This window comes from Eumetopias jubatus, unplaced genomic scaffold (genome assembly GCF_037043125.1).
Source record: "Eumetopias jubatus isolate StellerSeaLion01/CBP00866 unplaced genomic scaffold, mEumJub1_p1.0 scaffold_14, whole genome shotgun sequence".
Lineage (NCBI taxonomy): Eukaryota > Metazoa > Chordata > Mammalia > Carnivora > Otariidae > Eumetopias > Eumetopias jubatus.
In genome coordinates this window covers 2102893-2120223 of record NW_028274820.1, presented here as the reverse complement: position 1 = coordinate 2120223, position 17331 = coordinate 2102893, and the positions used below count along the sequence as shown (strand labels likewise).

Here is a 17331-nt window from a genome sequence, read left to right as displayed (position 1 = left end):
CCGCAGGGTCCCTCCCGAGGGGCTCCCTCTGCAGCGGAGCAGTGTGCTTCTCCCCCGCCCCCCCGAGTATGCGCTGGGGCTGCTGGTGGTGCTGCAGGCAGGAGCAGGCAGGGCGTTTGCGCTCGTATGCTCTTGTGACCGGAGACCACGTGGAAGAGGCTACACAGGCTCCTGCAGGAGCAGCGCGGGCAGGCGCCTCGGCAGCCGCCACTCCGGGGACCCGCCCCACTCCTGACCGGCCCCCCTCTCCTAGGCCCGCCGTGCTGAGCCCCACCATGGAAGACGGACGCGAGCTGGACCTCACCTACATCACTGAGCGCATCATCGCGGTGTCCTTCCCCGCCGGCTGCTCCGAGGAGTCCTACCTGCACAGCCTGCAGGAGGTGACGCGCATGCTGAGGTCCAAACACGGGGACAACTACCTGGTGAGCGGGGGGGGGGGTGCACTGAGCAGGAGAGGGGGCTGGGGACGGCGGGGGGACACCGACTGTGAGGACAGTGAGGGACGCTGAGCGCGGGGAGAGTGGGGGGACACTGAGCGCGGGGAGAGGGGGGGTGCTGAGCGCGGGGAGAGTGGGGGGTGCTGAGCGCGGGGACGGTGGGGGGACGCTGAGCGCGGGGACGGTGGGGGGACGCTGAGCGCGGGGACGGTGGGGGGACGCTGAGCGCGGGGACGGTGGGGGGACGCTGAGCGCGGGGACGGTGGGGGGACGCTGAGCGCGGGGACGGTGGGGGGACGCTGAGCGCGGGGACGGTGGGGGGACGCTGAGCGCGGGGACGGTGGGGGGGCGCTGAGCGCGGGGACGGTGGGGGGGCGCTGAGCGCGGGGACGGTGGGGGGGCGCTGAGCGCGGGGACGGTGGGGGGGTGCTGAGCGTGGGGACGGTGGGGGGACGCTGAGCGCGGGGAGAGTGTTGGGGGGACGCTGAGCGCGGGGAGAGTGTTGGGGGGACGCTGAGCGCGGGGAGAGTGTTGGGGGGACAGTGAACGCGGGAACGGGATGGGACGCTGAGCGAGGGGACAGTGGGGGACACGGAGCACTGTAACTGGGAAGACAGTGAGTTGGCTGAAACGGGAAGCAGTCGCTGAGTGTCTTGGGGTGGTTGCTGAGTCCGTGGGGGGACGTGGTCCCCTGCCTCTGCGCGTCTGGTCCACTGGGTCCCCCGTTTCACGGAGGTGCCCTGGGACTCCCTCCCACTGGGCCTCTCGTTCGCCGTGCTACCTGTGCCGGCGCAGGGGACCGCCTGCTGTGCCTGTGGCCGCTGCCCCTGGGCGCCCTGAGGGTGGGCAGCCCCCCTGGAGGGTGTGGCCGGCGTTGAGCATCAGACAGACCCGTCGGCCCCAGTGGGGGTCGGCATCCCTGGTGTCAAAGCCCAGCCTTTCCCTCCTGCTGACCTGAACCATGAGGACAGATGGTGGGCGCCCGGAAGCCGCTGTGTCCTGGGGACACGTGTGACGTGGTCGGAGGGAGCCCCTGTTTGGGGAGAAGTGTGGGCCAGTGTCCGTGCATCCCCCGGCTGCCCGGTGTGCTCCTGCAGTGGCGGCCGCAGGCTGTCCCGGTGTTACCACGCGCTGAAGCACAGTCCCCGCGCCTCGTCTGCACCTGCCCCCGCACAGCCTCCTTATCTGTTGAAGCTGCTGATCTTTGCCCTGCCTGACAAACTGTGGTTGCCACCCTTTTGGATCACTACATGACTGTCTGCAAGAGTGGCGCAGAGGCAGAGCGGAGCCGAGGGCCACATGCCCCCCAGCAGCCTGTGTCAGCCTGAGCGGTCAGTGCGGCCCGAGCAGCGCTCTCCTGGCCCCTGAGCACCTGCCGCTTCCCTGGATGCCAGCCCTCAGCATGACCTGATGGCCGGCAGGGAAAGCGCGTCCCAGCCCAGAACCCAGACTTCTGCTCTGGGGGCCTGGCATCTTCAGGACGGCACCCTTCTGCCTGGGGCAGTCTGCTCTGCAGAAACGGTCCCCCCTCCTCTGGACGCCTGGCCCAGGGGTCAGCTCTCTCCTGGTCCCTGCATCTGCTCTCTGTCCGCCCTCCGTTCACTGTCCCCAGATACCCGGGAGGGCCCTGGGTCCCGGAAGGCAGGGGCCTGGTCCTTAAATGGGACAGTGCAGCAGCTTGCTTGGTCCAGTTAGAGGAGCTATGGACCTAGGTCAGGGCAGAGCCACGCACCCCAAGCAGACCTGCACAGGCCCCCGCGCTCAGCTGTCTCTGCCATGAGGGGACCTGATCTCCTCTCCCGGGCCTGCTGCAGCATGGTGGGGTCCCCGCCAGCTCTGGCCCTCGCTGCCCCCATCCCCACCTCCCAGCAAGCCGGGCTTCCCCAGGGATGGCTGGTCCCGCACAATTCCTTCTGCCGTCCTTATGTATTTGTTCTACTTGTGTTTCATTCCATGACAATAACGTTTCTATATACGTTTCAATCTTTCAGAATCCTTGGTCCTTGGAAGGCCCACGGCATGTGAAGTGTGAACACTGTTTCCTCTTTGCCCTTCGAGGACGCGGACTTGTCTGATGGCTTTTTCTTTCCCCTTCACAGGTGTTAAACCTTTCTGAAAAGAGATATGACCTTACGAAGCTTAACCCAAAGGTACGACCTTAACCCTTTATGTTCTGAGTTTTCTCAAATGTCCCCAAGGCATATCTGCTCCTGCAAAAACAGTTCAAGTCTCTGTGGGATGTGACCTCGTAAGGGGTATCAGGGACTGTCCTTACCGGTGGGCTTTTTTTTTTTTTTTTTTTAAGATTTTTTATTGTTAAGCAATCTCTGCACCCATGATGGGGCTCGAACTCACCACCCCGAGATCAAGAGTTGTATGCTCTGCTGACTGAGCCAGTCAGGTGCCCCTGTGGGTCATTTTTAAATTAATTTCTTTCTTTTTAAAATTTTTTTAAAGATTTTATTTATTTTTTCACAGACAGTGAGAGAGGGAACACAAGCAGGGGGAGTGGGAGAGGGAGAAGCAAGCTTCCTGGCGAGCAGGGAGCCCAATGCCGGGCTTGATCCCAGGACCCTGGGATCTTGACCTGAGCCGAAGGCAGACGCCTAACGACTGAGCCTTCCAGGCACCCCTAAATTAATTTCTTTAGTTTGAAATAATTATAGATTTACGGGACTTTGCAGAATTATACAGAGCGATCCGACGAAGCCCCAGACCCAGTCTTCTCCAGTGGTAATACCACGCATTAACTAGTAATAAAGTGTTAGTGCCAGAAGCCGACGTTGGCGGGCTCCACAGACCATTTCCACCTCCAGGATCTCCCTCCTGCTGCCTGTCACATACTCCCCTCCATGCGTTCATCTTTTTCGTAGCAAAGATTTAGGGGAAATCTTTAAGCTTCTGTATACGTGTGAGTTAGGGTATATATGGTATATGCATTCCATGTGTCGGAATATTCTGCAGCCATTGGAATAAGAATATATGGTGCATTGGTGAATTGCCTATTTTAATGCTAGGTGACAAAAGCAGGATATAGAGGTCCTGGATAATAGCATCTCAGCTCTGCTCGACACACATAGAAAAAACAATCTGAGGGATTCATCAGGGTTGTAGCTGTTACCCCTACGTGGTGGAGGGGGTATGCGATATTTTCCAGCTTCCTGGCATTTTTCTGAAGTTTTCCCATCATTTTGCACTATTTCTGTTACTTTTATAGAAGAGAGCTCTGCCTCTCCCCTTAAGAAAAGGAAGGTGGAATAGAACGTATTTTGCATCGCTGGGCAGGCTTCAGCACGGGGGGTGGTGGAGGGTGTCAGGTTGCTCGGGGAGGCTGTTTACCGTGCAAGGACGCGCTGTGTTCCATGTCACACGGTGAGGACTGTCTGTTCCTGCTCCAAACTGTAATCCGGGCTCACGGCGCTTCCTCCCTCGTGGGCACGCTCCATGTTTTCTTCAAGAACGCAGGCCGCTCTCTGAGACATCATCCGCGTTGGTGCGTGGGGAACAGCTCCCTGCATTTTCCCAGGCTGCGATTTCAGTCTGTGCAGAGGAATTCTGGCAGCAGCTCTGGCCAAGAACTCCCGTTTCAGATCTGGCCCGGCCTCGGCCCTCCCCACGAGCCGTGCCCCTTTAGCGGCTCCGAGAGCCCTTTCTAGAATAGCCGTCCTAGCTGCTGGAGAGCAGATAAGACAGGGATGGACGTCTCACGGGGGCAACAGAGTCTGCCCCGTGTTCCTTCCCGGTGAAGGCTCCTGGCCACAACTCCCGCCAGGCTTTAGGAAAGGAACTCGCGGCAGGGTTTTGGTAGAGAGCCCGTCTCTCATTGCAGATCCTGGACGTGGGCTGGCCAGAGCTGCACGCACCGCCCCTGGACCAGGTGTGCACCATCTGCAAGGCGCAGGAGTCCTGGCTGAACAGCGACCCCCAGCACGTGGTGGTCATCCACTGCAGGGTGAGTGTGCCCGGTGCTCGGGGCTGGGGGAGCCGCCGGGGCCCCGCGGGGACCGCCTTTCACGCCCATGTCCAGATCTGCCGGTGTTTGTCCTCACCCTCCCGGAGTTTGGCTCTAGAATTTGCAGGCCTCGGGTCAATGAACGCATAGCTGGACATTTTGAAATGAACGAAAGGCATGGACGATAGTGAACCATTTTATCTTTACGCGGTTTGGTTTTTTACAGAAAGCCCTTTTGAGAAGGAGCAGCCGAGGACGTATGGGGCTGTCTGAGTCCTGCTATAGTTGATCCATCTGAGCCTGGGGGCAGGATGCTGTATGCTGTGAATGCGTGGTCCTTGCCCAGCCGGCCGCTTGAGGGGGATGGGAGGTGGCCGCCCCCTGGCAGGGTGGCCAGTGCTGGCTGGGGGGATGGCGTGCCTCCGTCCTGGCTGCACCTGACCTCCAACCACCTGGGAGCTTTCATCTTACTCCTCTGGTTTCTCGCGGCCTTCCTGCACTTCCCAGTCCTCGGGTCTGATGGGTGGAGAATGGGGCTCGACGGAACACCACTGTCCTGCGTGGGGAAGCCCAGGGGGCTGGACCCTCCATGAAGGACGCAGACCTGCCGTGTGCTGGTGCAGCCTGTGGGAGGCACTTTGGGAAGAGACGGTGCTCCCAGAAGGAAGGTGCCCCTCTTCACTTTGTACGTGACACACCATGTTCCTTTGACCCTCGGAACATCTCAAACATGTTGATGTTTCCTTCTTGAAATGTCTCTTTTTCAGATCTTTGCACATTCAAAAGCTGCAGGAAAATCCATTGCCTTGTGGAGTTGAGGTGCAGAGACCCTTCCCCTCAAGCTATGTTGGGCTGTCCGAGCCACTGTCCCCTAGGGGTTCTGAGACTCGCTCGCGTGAGGTCTGTAGGAAGGCGGTGGGCCTGGGTCGCGGTGTGCGGCGGGCCCCCGGCCCTGAGCAAATCCTGGCAGGTTCACACACGAACGGGTGTGCTGTTTCTTTCTGCGTTTCTTGCTTCTTCTCACACCTGACTTGATTATCTTCTCCAGCAAACAGCCGGGTCTGCCATTCGTTTTCTTGCGAAATTATGTTCACTAGGGCCTTTTAGGGTCGTGTTATATTAAGGATCTTCTCTCCAGATTTGTGTTTTGGTGCAAACTTCAAAAGAAGATAGACTTATTTATTTATTTATTTTTAAACCAGTTCTTGTCCGTTGAAACAAACTGCTTTCCATCAGGCTCGGCCTGGTGATTGTGAGGATGCTTCTCCCGGAGCTCAGTGCACAAGGCTTTCTGAGCAGCATTCCCTAGTGGGGGCTGGAGCAGCCCAGCTACCTGGATCAGGTGAAAAATGCAGGTCCCGTTCACCCTGACCTGCTGCCTGCCGGGGCCCCCAGAAGATTCCAGCATGCCGGACTTTGAGAAGCTCTCCTTAACCACTTGTCCCATTTTGGTCATTGACTTCACTTTTTAATGAAGTCGATTATAGTATCCTTTACAATATCTGCATCACAGGTGATAGACTCACTGCAGAGAGATCTCCAAAACACGTGCTGGTCCTACCCAACGCTTGGCTCTCTGGACAAGTTTTTTTTTTTTTAATTAAAGATTTTATTTATTTATTTGAGAGAGCGTGTGTGTGCCTCGGGCATGCGCACAGGGAGGAGGGAAGGGGCAGAGGGAGAAGCAGGCTCCCCGCTGAGCAGGGAGCCTGATGAGGGACTCGATCCCAGGGATCATGACCTGAGCCGAAGGCAGACGCTTCACCGACGGAGCCACCCAGGCGCCCCTGGACAAGTCTTGTTAACAGGATTTACCAGGAGCACGTCGGGAGTTCTTGAAAACTATTTGCTCCTCTCTTGCTCCGTTCTGGGGACATGCGAGCCCTTCCCGAGACGTTCTAGAAAACGTGCCCTGAGAGAGAAGTCTTCACTTAATGTGAACTTCCAGATGTCGACATTAACAGAAGTCCATCTAGTTCGTGCATGGCAGGGGTGAGATCAGGATCATTTGCCCAAACCCGTGAGCTCCGAGGAAGGTGCGCTTCCTGCCGTGTGTGCCAGGAACGGGATCGGAGCTGGGCCCCTGGCCAGGGGGCAGGCAGACCCAGGCCCAGCATGGGGACGGCCCTGCCCTCCTGTCCGCTGCGCAGGGCGGGTTTGTGCGGCTTTGCGCCGGGCCCCCTCACCTCCACCTGCTGGCAACTACCTGAGCGCACCTAGTCTGCAGCTCCTCTGGAAGGCTTCATCCCCCATGCTGTTTGGTTTTGAGTTGCTGGGGAAGGACACCCCCTCGGCCAAGTGGTGCGATCAGTGGTTCTAATGGTCCTGCTCGAGTTCAGCCTCTCAGGAGTCACCAGAAACACAGGGACTTGCCTGAGCGGGGCAGCCGTGTGCGCCCCACGCGTGCCCAACATGACAGAGGAGGTGTTTGCTCATAGCCTGACGTGCACGGGACAGAGAGGCAGGCGCTCTGGGTGACGGTCACACACCATCGTGGGCCCCTCGGAGTTGTGGCTTGGATTTGCTGTTTCTTTTCCAGGACAGACGTGGGGACGGGCACGTCGGTGGCCCTGCCGTTTTGGCTTCGTGCGCTCCTCTATCTGGGTTACCTAACTTTTTGTGAAAAACCCAGACAGCAAATATTTTGGGCTCTGGGGGCTGCAGGGTCTGGTTGTAACTGCTCACACCTGCCGTTGCTTGTGGATCTAGCCCCCAGTGCGCCTGAACAGACAGGCGTGGCCGTGTTCCCGTCAGACTTTATTTGCAGACCGTGACGGTTGAGCTTTCGATGCTTGCCGTGTGTCACGGAAGGGTATTCTTCTGATTCTTTTGATTCTGCCTCCCTTGTTCTAAAACATGACAACTCGTGGCTCGCAGGTTGCAGGGCCCAGGGTGGGCAGAAGTGGCTTGTGGACTGTGGTTTGCTGAGCGTTGATCTGGGTGTTGGCAGTATGTTCCAGAAGGTGGCAGTCCACAGCTCTGGGTGTGGTGGCCTGTCACGGCCATGTTGCTTCCACACACGCCCTCCTGTGGGTCCCGTTGGCCTGGGGTTCTGGCAGCTTCCCATCTGGGCCGTGTGTCTGTGGTCGCAGGCTGAGCCCTGCATGTCGGGGCCATGGTCCCGGTGGAACTGGGCAGGGCTGCGTTAGCAGGGGCAGCGGTGTGATGCCCTCTGGGCTCTCTGGGGTTGCGTGCACTCAGACCCCTCAGCCCGTGAGGCGGGCGTTCAGGTCTGTCACCTGTAGTGAAATCACGCTAAGTGCTTTCTCCCCGGCGTGTTCTTGTGGCCCCGGTGGGACCTGGTGAGCTGACTGGCCGCCTCTGTGCAGATCTGCCCTCGGGGTGCCCACGGATGCCCCAGGCAGCACCGGCTCCTGCCGCGGGCTCCCAGCATGCCCGCTGCCTGCTGGGCTGGGTACAGACGGCCGTCCCCCGGAACCAGGACCAGGGGAAGCTGAGGGTGGCTCCCCAGCAAAGCAAGCTCTTTGTCATCCCGAGTGAATGAGCTTTCCACCTCTGCCACGGTTGTCGAGAGAAACTGAGTCCCTCTTTTGTCTCCTGCAGGGTGGAAAGGGACGCATCGGCGTGGTCATATCCTCCTACATGCACTTCACCAACGTCTCGGCCAGGTACGTGGGGCGTCTGCGCTGCCGGGGGCGCCGGAAGGTCTGGGGGTGGGAGGCTTGGCCGGGAAGCCAGCCCCAGCTGAGGGTGCGCAGCTCTGTCTGCCCCATGCTGACGTTTTGGTGGCAGCGGCGGAAGTAAAGTGAGCTCACTGTCCGTCTCTAACAGAAGCCGTAGGGGTGGGCGGGACCAGTACTAAAAGCAAGACTGGCGCAGTCTCACTGAGCGCCTCGTACCCTATAAAGCCGAGTGGCCACGGCCGCCGTGCTTTGCGTGCCCTGGGTCTCCGGGAAGTGCTCTGCAGATTAGTCTTTTCTCCCTCAATCCTCTGGAGTAACCCAGGGGGCATTTGTCACCGCTCATACTTTACAGGTGACAAAACCGAGGTTCAGGCGTGCTAATGGTCTCCCAACCTGTGAGCGGGAAGCCCGGTCTCATCTGGTCCCCAGGAGGTGGCAGAGCCACCAGGGGACCGGCCCACAGGGGGCTGGGATGGCGGGCACAGCAAGGCTAGTGGGAACCTGCTGGCGCTGGGGTGGCTCGTGGTGTCTGCAGAGGCACGGTGCCCCCAAATCCCTGGTGCCCCCAGACGTACGGTGCCCCCGGACGTGCGGTGCCCCCAGAGGCGCAGTGCCCCCGGACGCGCAGTGCCCCCAGATGCATGGTGCCCCCGGACACATGGTGCCCCCGGAAGCACGGTGCCCCCAGATGCGCAGTGCCCCCAGACACACGGTGCCCCCCGGACGCGCGGTGCCCCCAGAGGCACGGTGCCCCCGAACACATGGTGCCCCCAGACACACGGTGCCCCCGGATGCGCGGTGCCCCCAGACGCACGGTGCCCCCGAACACATGGTGCCCCCGGACATGCGGTGCCCCCAGACACACGGTGCCCCCGAACACATGGTGCCCCCGGACACGCGGTGCCCCCAGACGCGCGGTGCCCCAGACGCACGGTGCCCCCGAACACATGGTGCCCCCGGACGCGCAGTGCCCCCAGACGCACGGTGCCCCCGAACACATGGTGCCCCCAGACACACGGTGCCCCCGGACGCGCGGTGCCCCCAGACGCACGGTGCCCCCGAACACATGGTGCCCCCGGACGCACGGTGCCCCCGAACACATGGTGCCCCCGGAAGCATGGTGCCCCCAGAGGCGCAGTGCCCCCCAGACGCATGGTGCCCCCAGTCGTGCGGTGCCCCCAGGGGAGCAGTGCCCCCTGGATGCACGATGCCCCCAGGGGCACAGTGTGCCCCAGGCACGTGGTGCCCCCAGATGCACCATGCCCCCAGGGGCGCAGTGGCCCCCAGACACACGGTGCCCCCGGATGCGCAGTGCCCCCAGACACACGGTGCCCCCCGGACGCGCGGTGCCCCCAGGGGCGCAGTGGCCCCCAGACACACGGTGCCCCCGGACACGCAGTACCCCCAGACACACGGTGCCCCCGGACGCACGGTGCCCCCAGACACACGGTGCCCCCCGGACGCGCGGTGCCCCCAGAGGCGCAGTGCCCCCAGACGCACGGTGCCCCCGAACACATGGTGCCCCCGGAAGCACGGTGCCCCCAGAGGCGCAGTGCCCCCCAGACGCATGGTGCCCCCAGTCATGCGGTGCCCCCAGGGGAGCAGTGCCCCCTGGATGCACGATGCCCCCAGGGGCACAGTGTGCCCCAGGCGCGTGGTGCCTCCGGATGCACCGTGCCCCCAGGGGCGCAGTGGCCCCCAGACGTGTGGTGGCCCCAGGAGCGCAGTACCCCCCAGACACGCGGTGCCCCCAGACACGTGGTGCCCCCAGAGGCACAGGGCCCCAGATGTGCAGTGCTCCCAGAGGCGCTGTGCCCCCCAGGTGCACGGTTCCCCCGGGCGCGCGGTGCCCCCCAGACACGCGGTGCCCCCGGACGCGCGGTGCCTCCAGAGGCGCAGTGCCCCCCGAGGCATGGTGCCCCAAGCACACATCTCACTCCCACTGAAATCCAGTCCAGAAATATCGCTCTTTGTGGGTTTGCATTTACCCTGTCGTTTCAATGGCTGTATTGTGAGGCAAGGCCCGCTCCACTCTGAGGACATACAGGCCCTGTTCATATTAGCCGATAAATCCTGCCCTTTCCAGCAGCAAGGAGTGAAATCTGACTTTCCAGTGTTTTCTCTGGATACAAACTGTGGAGCTGGTGCCTGCCCGGGAGGAAACCCAAGCGCCCATGAAACCCAGATCCCTTTTCGGTGATAATAAGGGTTTGTGTGTGTGCCAGAGCCTGAGGTTGCTGCTCACACTGAGTCCCCCAGCTGAGCCCAGATGGGCGGACCCTGCTCAGTGTCGCCCTCACGTTTCCACCACAGCAGCTTGGCTCGGCTTGGTTTTTCTCAATTACCACTCTCCCGAATGTGCACCCCGGCCTCGTGTCGGTGGTGGCCCAGCCCCGTGCGTGGAGGCGGTGTTAGGTCGTAGGCACGGGTGGATTGTCCCCGTCGAGGTAGCTTCTCGTGATTCCCTGCTCGGAGCCTGTCGTGATGGCCAGCCTCTCACACATATATGTGTCCTCGATCATTTCTCCACTTCCCCTGCTTAGATGACATTCCCAGAAGCCGTCACAGGGAGCACACGTTTCCAAAACCTCTGTCATTAACCGTGCTCGAGATCACATCAGAAACTAGAAATCAGCAAGTAACAGGAAGGTTCTTGGGTCAGCCGAGTGTTCAGGGAGACCGTCAGCGGGAATACTCCTAATGCTGACAGTGATGTTAGTCCTGAACGCGCGCGTGCATGTGCACACACACACACACACACACACACGCCAGAAATGCATTGTCAGCTGGTAAGACCCGTGAGCTCCGGGAAGAGGAATGCTTACAAGTGAGGGTGGGCATATGTAATCATACTTTTCAGCTTAGAAACATACGCCCTCGATACGGTGAATGCTCAGTGCTGAAGGGGACCTTCTTTCTGGGACAGCCCCACCAAGTGCAGCCCAGGACAAATGCACGTGGTGAATCCCTGTGTTCTGCAGGGGTGCGTGCATGCATGCTACAAGGGGAGGGCCCAGCTGCCATCAGATTTTCAGGGAAGCTTTGGGCTCAACCAAGACTCAGTTGCTGTGACCTCTCGCACCCATGTCCCACGATGTATCTGAAGTCAGATCAGGCAGACCTGTGAATGCCCGGCTACTGGGTCTCCTGAGGATCCTGCCGAGTGCACTCTGCTCGTGGGCGTTGGGTTGTTGGGGAGCAGGGTTGCCTGTGGCTGAAACTTGAGGACCATGATGTGCAGCTGTGAGAGCTTAGAAGCTCGCCACCCTCATTGGCCGCTGCCGTTTGCTGAGAGTCGTGACTCCCTGTGGGTCCTGAGCTGGCTCCCGGGGGCTTGCTGGCTGTCACTAACTGCGGTGCTCCGGGTGTGCCCCAAACCTTCGGGATCCCGACACTCACGCAGAGCCCTCTGCTACTTCCCTGCTGCCATGGGGCCGGTGTGGCAATGGGACAGTTCAGGATGCCAGCCCCGTGCCCGCCTATGGGAAGGAGCTGGCAGGTGGCTCTCTTGGGAGCTGTGCCACCTGGAGAGAGGGTGCCGCTGTGTTGGACGGCGTTCCAGGCCTGCGGGCCATAGCCCCTGTCCCCGTCACCCTGCCACCCGCGGCATCCACGCTGAACGCTGCGTCTCTCTCTCTCCTTTCCCAGTGCCGACCAGGCCCTCGACAGGTTTGCGATGAAGAAGTTCTACGATGATAAAGTTTCAGCTTTAATGCAGCCTTCCCAGAAACGGTATGTATGTGTCCCCGAGCCAGGCGAACGGGAGAGTGAGATTTACATTTCAGAAAGAGGGGTCGAGAGGGACATCTCCCCTGACCAGCCAAGAGGAGGCGGGGACAGCTGGTGGGCGCTCAGCAGCGAAGAAGAGCCACCGTGCATGTGGGTGGCATGGGAGGCCCTGGCCGACTCTGAGGGGCGGACCCAGGAGTCCCGCACGTGCTCCACGCTCCACGCTGGGTCCTCCACGCTCAGGGCAGGTATGGATTCATACCATGGTGTTGGAACTGGGTTCTGTCTGCCGGACCGGGGGTCGGCGAACTGTGTCTGTAACGGGCTGGCGAGTGGCTGGTCTGGGCCTCGCAGGCCACGTGGTCTCTGTCACAGTGGTGGCGGACCCACGACAGTGAACGTGGCCTCATGGGCAGGTTTGTGTTTGGCCGACTGCTGCGCTAGGCTGTCAGCCCCTGAGGTCCGGGGCCCTTTCCTCACATTGGCCTCCCTGGCCCGCCCATCACCCCCTCTCTGGAGCTCGGCTTGGCCCCTGGGAGATGCTCAGTCGGTGCTCTGAAGGCCCTGGGGAGCAGACTTCCTCCTGCCGTACGCCCCCAGGTGAGCCCATGCGCCCTCCGGGCCCGGCTGAGGAAGGCCCTAGCTGCCCTCCTTCCAGACCCAGCTCTTTGCACATGGTGGCATGGAGCCAAGCATGTAGTCGGCGCACTTTTATGTTAAAGCGAACAGCGAGGAATTGGCCAAGGATTGCCAGGACGGTTGCCTGGATGCTTTCCCATCTTGTGTGCCTGACCCTTCCGTCTGCTCCCCCGGGTGCCCGCGGGCGTGGCTGAGATGGAGGGGAGATGGAGGCTTCCACATCCAGGAGGCCGGTCACGGGCGTGTTTTGGTCAGGAGCTGGGCCTCGACATTTCCATCTGGGAAAGGGATTTCCAGGCGCAAGGGGCACCTCCTGCCTTTGTCCCGGGAGTTCCCAGTGTCTGGGCCCGTTTGCGGTCAGACCCGTCCCCTCTCCCTCCTTCCCCTCCCCCTCCTCCCCTCCCCCTCCTCCCCCCACCTTCCTCCCCCCACCTTCCTCCCCTCCCTTTGCCCATCCAGCAACCCCTGCCTCTGGCAACCACCACTCTGTTCTCTGCATCTGTGAGCTCTTGAGCTTATTTGTTTGTTCATTCGTTCTGTTCTTTAGATTCCACACATAAGTGTCTTTTTCTGTCTGATTTATTTTGCTATGCGTAGTACCTTGGAGGTCCGTCCACGTTGTTGCAGATGGCAGGATTTCATCCTCTCTTTATAGCTGATTCATCACACCTTCATCCGTCCGTCCATCCCTCTGTCCATCCATCCATCCGTCCACGGGTGGACGCTTGGGTTGCCTCCATATCTGGGCTATGGTCAGTATCGCCGCAGTGAACACGGGGTGCAGATTGTCTTTTCAAGTAAGTGTTTTTGTTTCATCAGGTAAATAACCCAGTAGTGGGATTACTGGACCATATGGTATTTCTATGTTTAGCTTGTTGAGGACCCTCCATACTGGTGTCCACAGTGGCTGCACCGGTCGGCATTCCCACCAACAGGGCATGAGGGGTCCAAATTCTCCGCATCTTCGCCAACACCTGTTGTTTCCCGTGTTGATTTTCGCCGTCCTGACAGGTGTGAGGTGATACCTCATTGTGGTTTTGATTTACATTTCCCTGATGATGAGTGACGCTGAGCATCTTTTCATGTGTCTCTTGGCCATCTGGATGTCTTTTTTTTTTGAAAAATGTCTATTCAGATCTGCCCATTTCTTTTAAAGAGTTACTTAATTATTTTAGGAGGGGCAGAGGGAGTGGGAGGGAGAGAATCTCAATCAGACTCCCTGCTGAGTGTGGAGCCCGATGCGGGGCTCTATCCCATGACCCTGAGATCATGACCTGAGCTGAAATCAAGAGTAGGACCCTTAACCCACTGAGCCACCTAGGCTCCCCCGTTCCATACAAATTTTAAGGTTTTCTTTCTGTTTTTGTGAAAAGTGCCGTTGGAATACTGGTATGCATTGCACTGAGTCTATAGATTGATGTTAACAGTATTAATTCTTCCCATCCATGAGGATGGAGCATTTTCCGGTTTGTGTCTTCTTCGGTTTTTTCTGTAATGTCTTATAGGTTTCAGTCACAGGTCTTTCACCTTCTTGGTTAAATTTATTCTTAGGTATTTCACTCTTCTTGACGCTATTGTAAATGGATTGTTTCTTCGTTTCTTTTTTGGGTAGTGCATTATTATATAGAAATGCAACAGATTCCTGTATATTGATTTTATATCCTGTGACTTTACTAATTTCATTTATTCCAACAATTTCTGAGGGGAGTCTTTAGGGTTTTCCCTGTATAATATCATGTCATTTGCAAACTGTAACAGTTTGAAATCTTTCTTTCTGATTTGGATGCTTTTCATTTCTTTTTCTTGTCTGATTGCTGTGGCTGGGACTTCAACACTATGTTGATTAAAAGAAGTAAGAGTAGGCATCCTTGTCTTTTTCCTGATCTTAGAGGAAAAGCTTTCAGTTTTTCACCATTGAGTATGATGTTGGCTGTGGGTTTGTCCTGAACAGCCTTTATTATATGGAGGGGTGGTCCTTCTATACCCACTTTGTTGTGACTTTTTATCCTAAATGGATGTTGTATTTTGTCCACTGTTTTTCTGTGTCTATTGAGTCCATCATGATTTTTATTCTTTCCATCCACTCAAAAGGCTCAGCACCCACCAGGGAAGAATGTTTGCCTTATTTTCTTTTTGCTGTGTTATGAATGACTAGAGCCTTGTAATAGCAGTGCAAGAGCGTAGAACACGGAAAAGCATTTTTCACCTTAGCAAGCCCACGGCTTTCACACGCCCTTCCTGTCCATGTGCACCGGAAGCTATAGAATTTACATTGTGTAACGGTGGTGTGGGTTCTATTCTGCTTTCCTTGGCAAATCTCCCTGTACCCGCAGATGACAGGAATGCTGTCCACCCAGCTCCTGCAGTGGGAGATGCTCACAAGCCATTATTGAGTAGGTGGATGACTGAGTCAGGGCATACGGTACACCTGGAGGCACTTTGAGTCCAGAGGAGCCCAGGATGGGCTACATTTGCGGGATAAATGCTGTGATGGGAACCCTCCCTGTGGTCCCTGCTACCCCGAGGGGCTGAACTCAAGAAACCCATTTTAAATGGGTCTCGTGGCAAGAATGAATGAATAAATTAGCCTGCTGGGGGTTTGTGGCCTGGGAGGCTTGGGGCCTCAACGGCAAGCCTCCTCCAAGCCTTCACTTATTTAATACGGGGCTTACGAGCTGACCTTCCCAGGGCTGCGGGGCAGAGGGAATCCTGAGGGGGCCCCCGGTGGGGTCATTCCTGTGTCCGACCCTGCCTGGTAAAAGGTGTGGGCCTGCAGAAACTAGGATTCCTGGGTGTGTCTGATAGCTGGACATTTCCCAGTATGGCTTTATTTGGCTTTTGACATGACACCTTGTGTGTCTGAAAGAGCACGTGCACGAGAGACAGGGCAGATACAAGCGAGCAGGCACCCGTCCTCTCTCTTCGGGGAGCATGCCCACTGCGGCCCACGGGTTTCTCGAGCTGGGAGCCAGGGTGGCCCTCCCGCTGGGCCTCCTGCCACAGCCAGGGTTGAGAGCTCTGGGGAGCAACACTAGGTAACCGGCAAGCTTGGGTCCCAGCCCGCGTCTCCCCACCATCCGTACGGCCCCCATGAGCACTGTGGTGGTGAGGATAGGAGGGCTCAGGAAAAGATGTGCCCTTACAGTGGCTCCTTCTGTTGAGCCACGTGACGTGGTCATGCTAGCTTTGATACGTGCACGTGCGCACGTGTTCAGGGAGAGCTGAGCGGTGTCAGGTGCAGATCATGTGTTTAGGGAGATTCGAGGAAATTCCAACTATAAACGTCGGCTCTCGTCACTGGTGGTAAGGAACGCGTTGCTGGCACGGGAGTGACGCACGTGCTGTGCAGTCAGTCCCCTGCCCGGACACGCGCAGTTCCTGCACCTTCTTTCTAGTTGAGATGAGGCATGGAAAACTCATCAAAGGGAGTTCCTTTCCTCCAAAGAAAGAGGAGAGGGTGGGAGGCCGAGGAGCTGTTTGGGACAGGGCGCCTACGCTGTGTGCCACGGGAACTCTCAGTTTCCCACCCCCTTCGCTGCAGGTGAACCCCGCGTTCCCAGTGGGCTGGATGAACTGATGGCGCAAGCCTTCCATTTTCTTTTGTTCCTCCTGTCTTCACCTGGGAACTGATTTTCTTCTCTTGGGTGCGACGGGCGCTTCCCGGGGGCCACGAACACACGTGGCCTGGTTACGGGTCCTCTGTGTCCCACCTCCGCTAACTCGGCCGCGGGCTCCAGCCACAGCTGCCACGTCGGCTTGCAGAGGATGTGCGTGTTCTGAGAAGGCATCTGCGTGCGTGCTGACTGCTTTTGCGGACAGGAGGACAAGGCTGCCCCAGTGGACGATTCGTAAACGTTCAGCGTGTGTTTCACTGTGAGACGTCTTCTTACTCCTCCCTGACGTGCACACTGGAGTAAAATCGGGGGCGTAGAGAGGAGAGATATGTGGGTTGTGCATCCAGTGTCCCTAGCATGCTGCGATGCACCCGCGGGGCCGGCGGCGTGCGCGGACTGAGCAGCATGCAGGCATGTGGTAAGGGGGCAGCTGCTGGCTGCTCAGCGCTCTGTTTGGGGTTTGCTGCTGATCATCAGCTAGCTGCCTGTAGGCCCTGGAGACTGTTAGGGGGGTGCGACGTGCTGCCTCTGGGTCAGTGTCTCGGGCTGGGGGTGAGCAGGCCCCTGGCCGGGCATGCAGAGCCACGGGCCCTGTGCTGAGCTTGGGCTTATCGACGTAAAGGTTTAGCCGTGGACATGACCGTCATAGCTGGAGGGAGGGGACAAGGGTGCAGTCTCCACTCTGTCCACGTGCTTTATAGAAATAAATACACGAATGACCTTTGTCATGCGTCCATCTCTTAGGAGTGCTGCAGTAGGGAGGGGCATGGGGTTAGTTTTTCTTTAATGAACTTTCTGGTCACAGGCATGCTGATTATAAGCCTCAGGGTGACCTTTACCACGTCACAAAACCCATGTCTGCTTGGCGATAGGCCCCCGGCCATGAGTGGCATAGAGCCCGCCCACGGTCTCCCCATGGGGTGGGAGGTGAGGGCAGAGTGACCCCACTGCCTTTAGCGGGGTGAGGTGCTTACAGGAGAGGGGGACCGTGACAGCCCCGTGGCCTGACCCCACGTGGCTGTGTGGGGGGGGACCATGACAGCCCCGTGGCCTGACCCCGCGTGGCTCTGGGGGGGACTGTGACAGCCCTGTGGCCTGATCCCATGTGGCTCTGGGGGGGGGACTCTGACAGCCCCATGGCCTGACCCTGCGTGGCTCTGGGGAGGGGGGACTGTGACAGCTCTGTGGCCTGACCCCGTGTGGCTCTCGGGGGACCATGATAGCCCCATGGCCTGACCTCGCGTGGCTCTGGGTTGGGGGCAGAGGGGCTGCCTGCGGTGTGGGAGCAGAGCCAGCATAGGACCCATGGTTCT

At 58.8% G+C, this 17331-nt stretch overlaps 1 protein-coding gene across 3 annotated transcripts in view; it reads left to right on the top strand.

The window, feature by feature from the left end:
* TNS3 (tensin 3) overlaps positions 1-17331 on the top strand; it is a 167289-nt gene that overhangs the window by 55035 nt on the left and 94923 nt on the right. For all 3 annotated transcript variants that reach the window (XM_088018255.1, XM_088018253.1, XM_088018254.1), the window contains 5 exons: positions 254-425; positions 2540-2590; positions 4270-4392; positions 7957-8021; positions 11685-11768. In XM_088018255.1, coding sequence (XP_087874381.1) covers positions 276-425; positions 2540-2590; positions 4270-4392; positions 7957-8021; positions 11685-11768 — 473 coding nt within the window. In that variant the 5' untranslated portion in view covers positions 254-275. The remainder of the gene's footprint in view (positions 1-253; positions 426-2539; positions 2591-4269; positions 4393-7956; positions 8022-11684; positions 11769-17331) is intronic.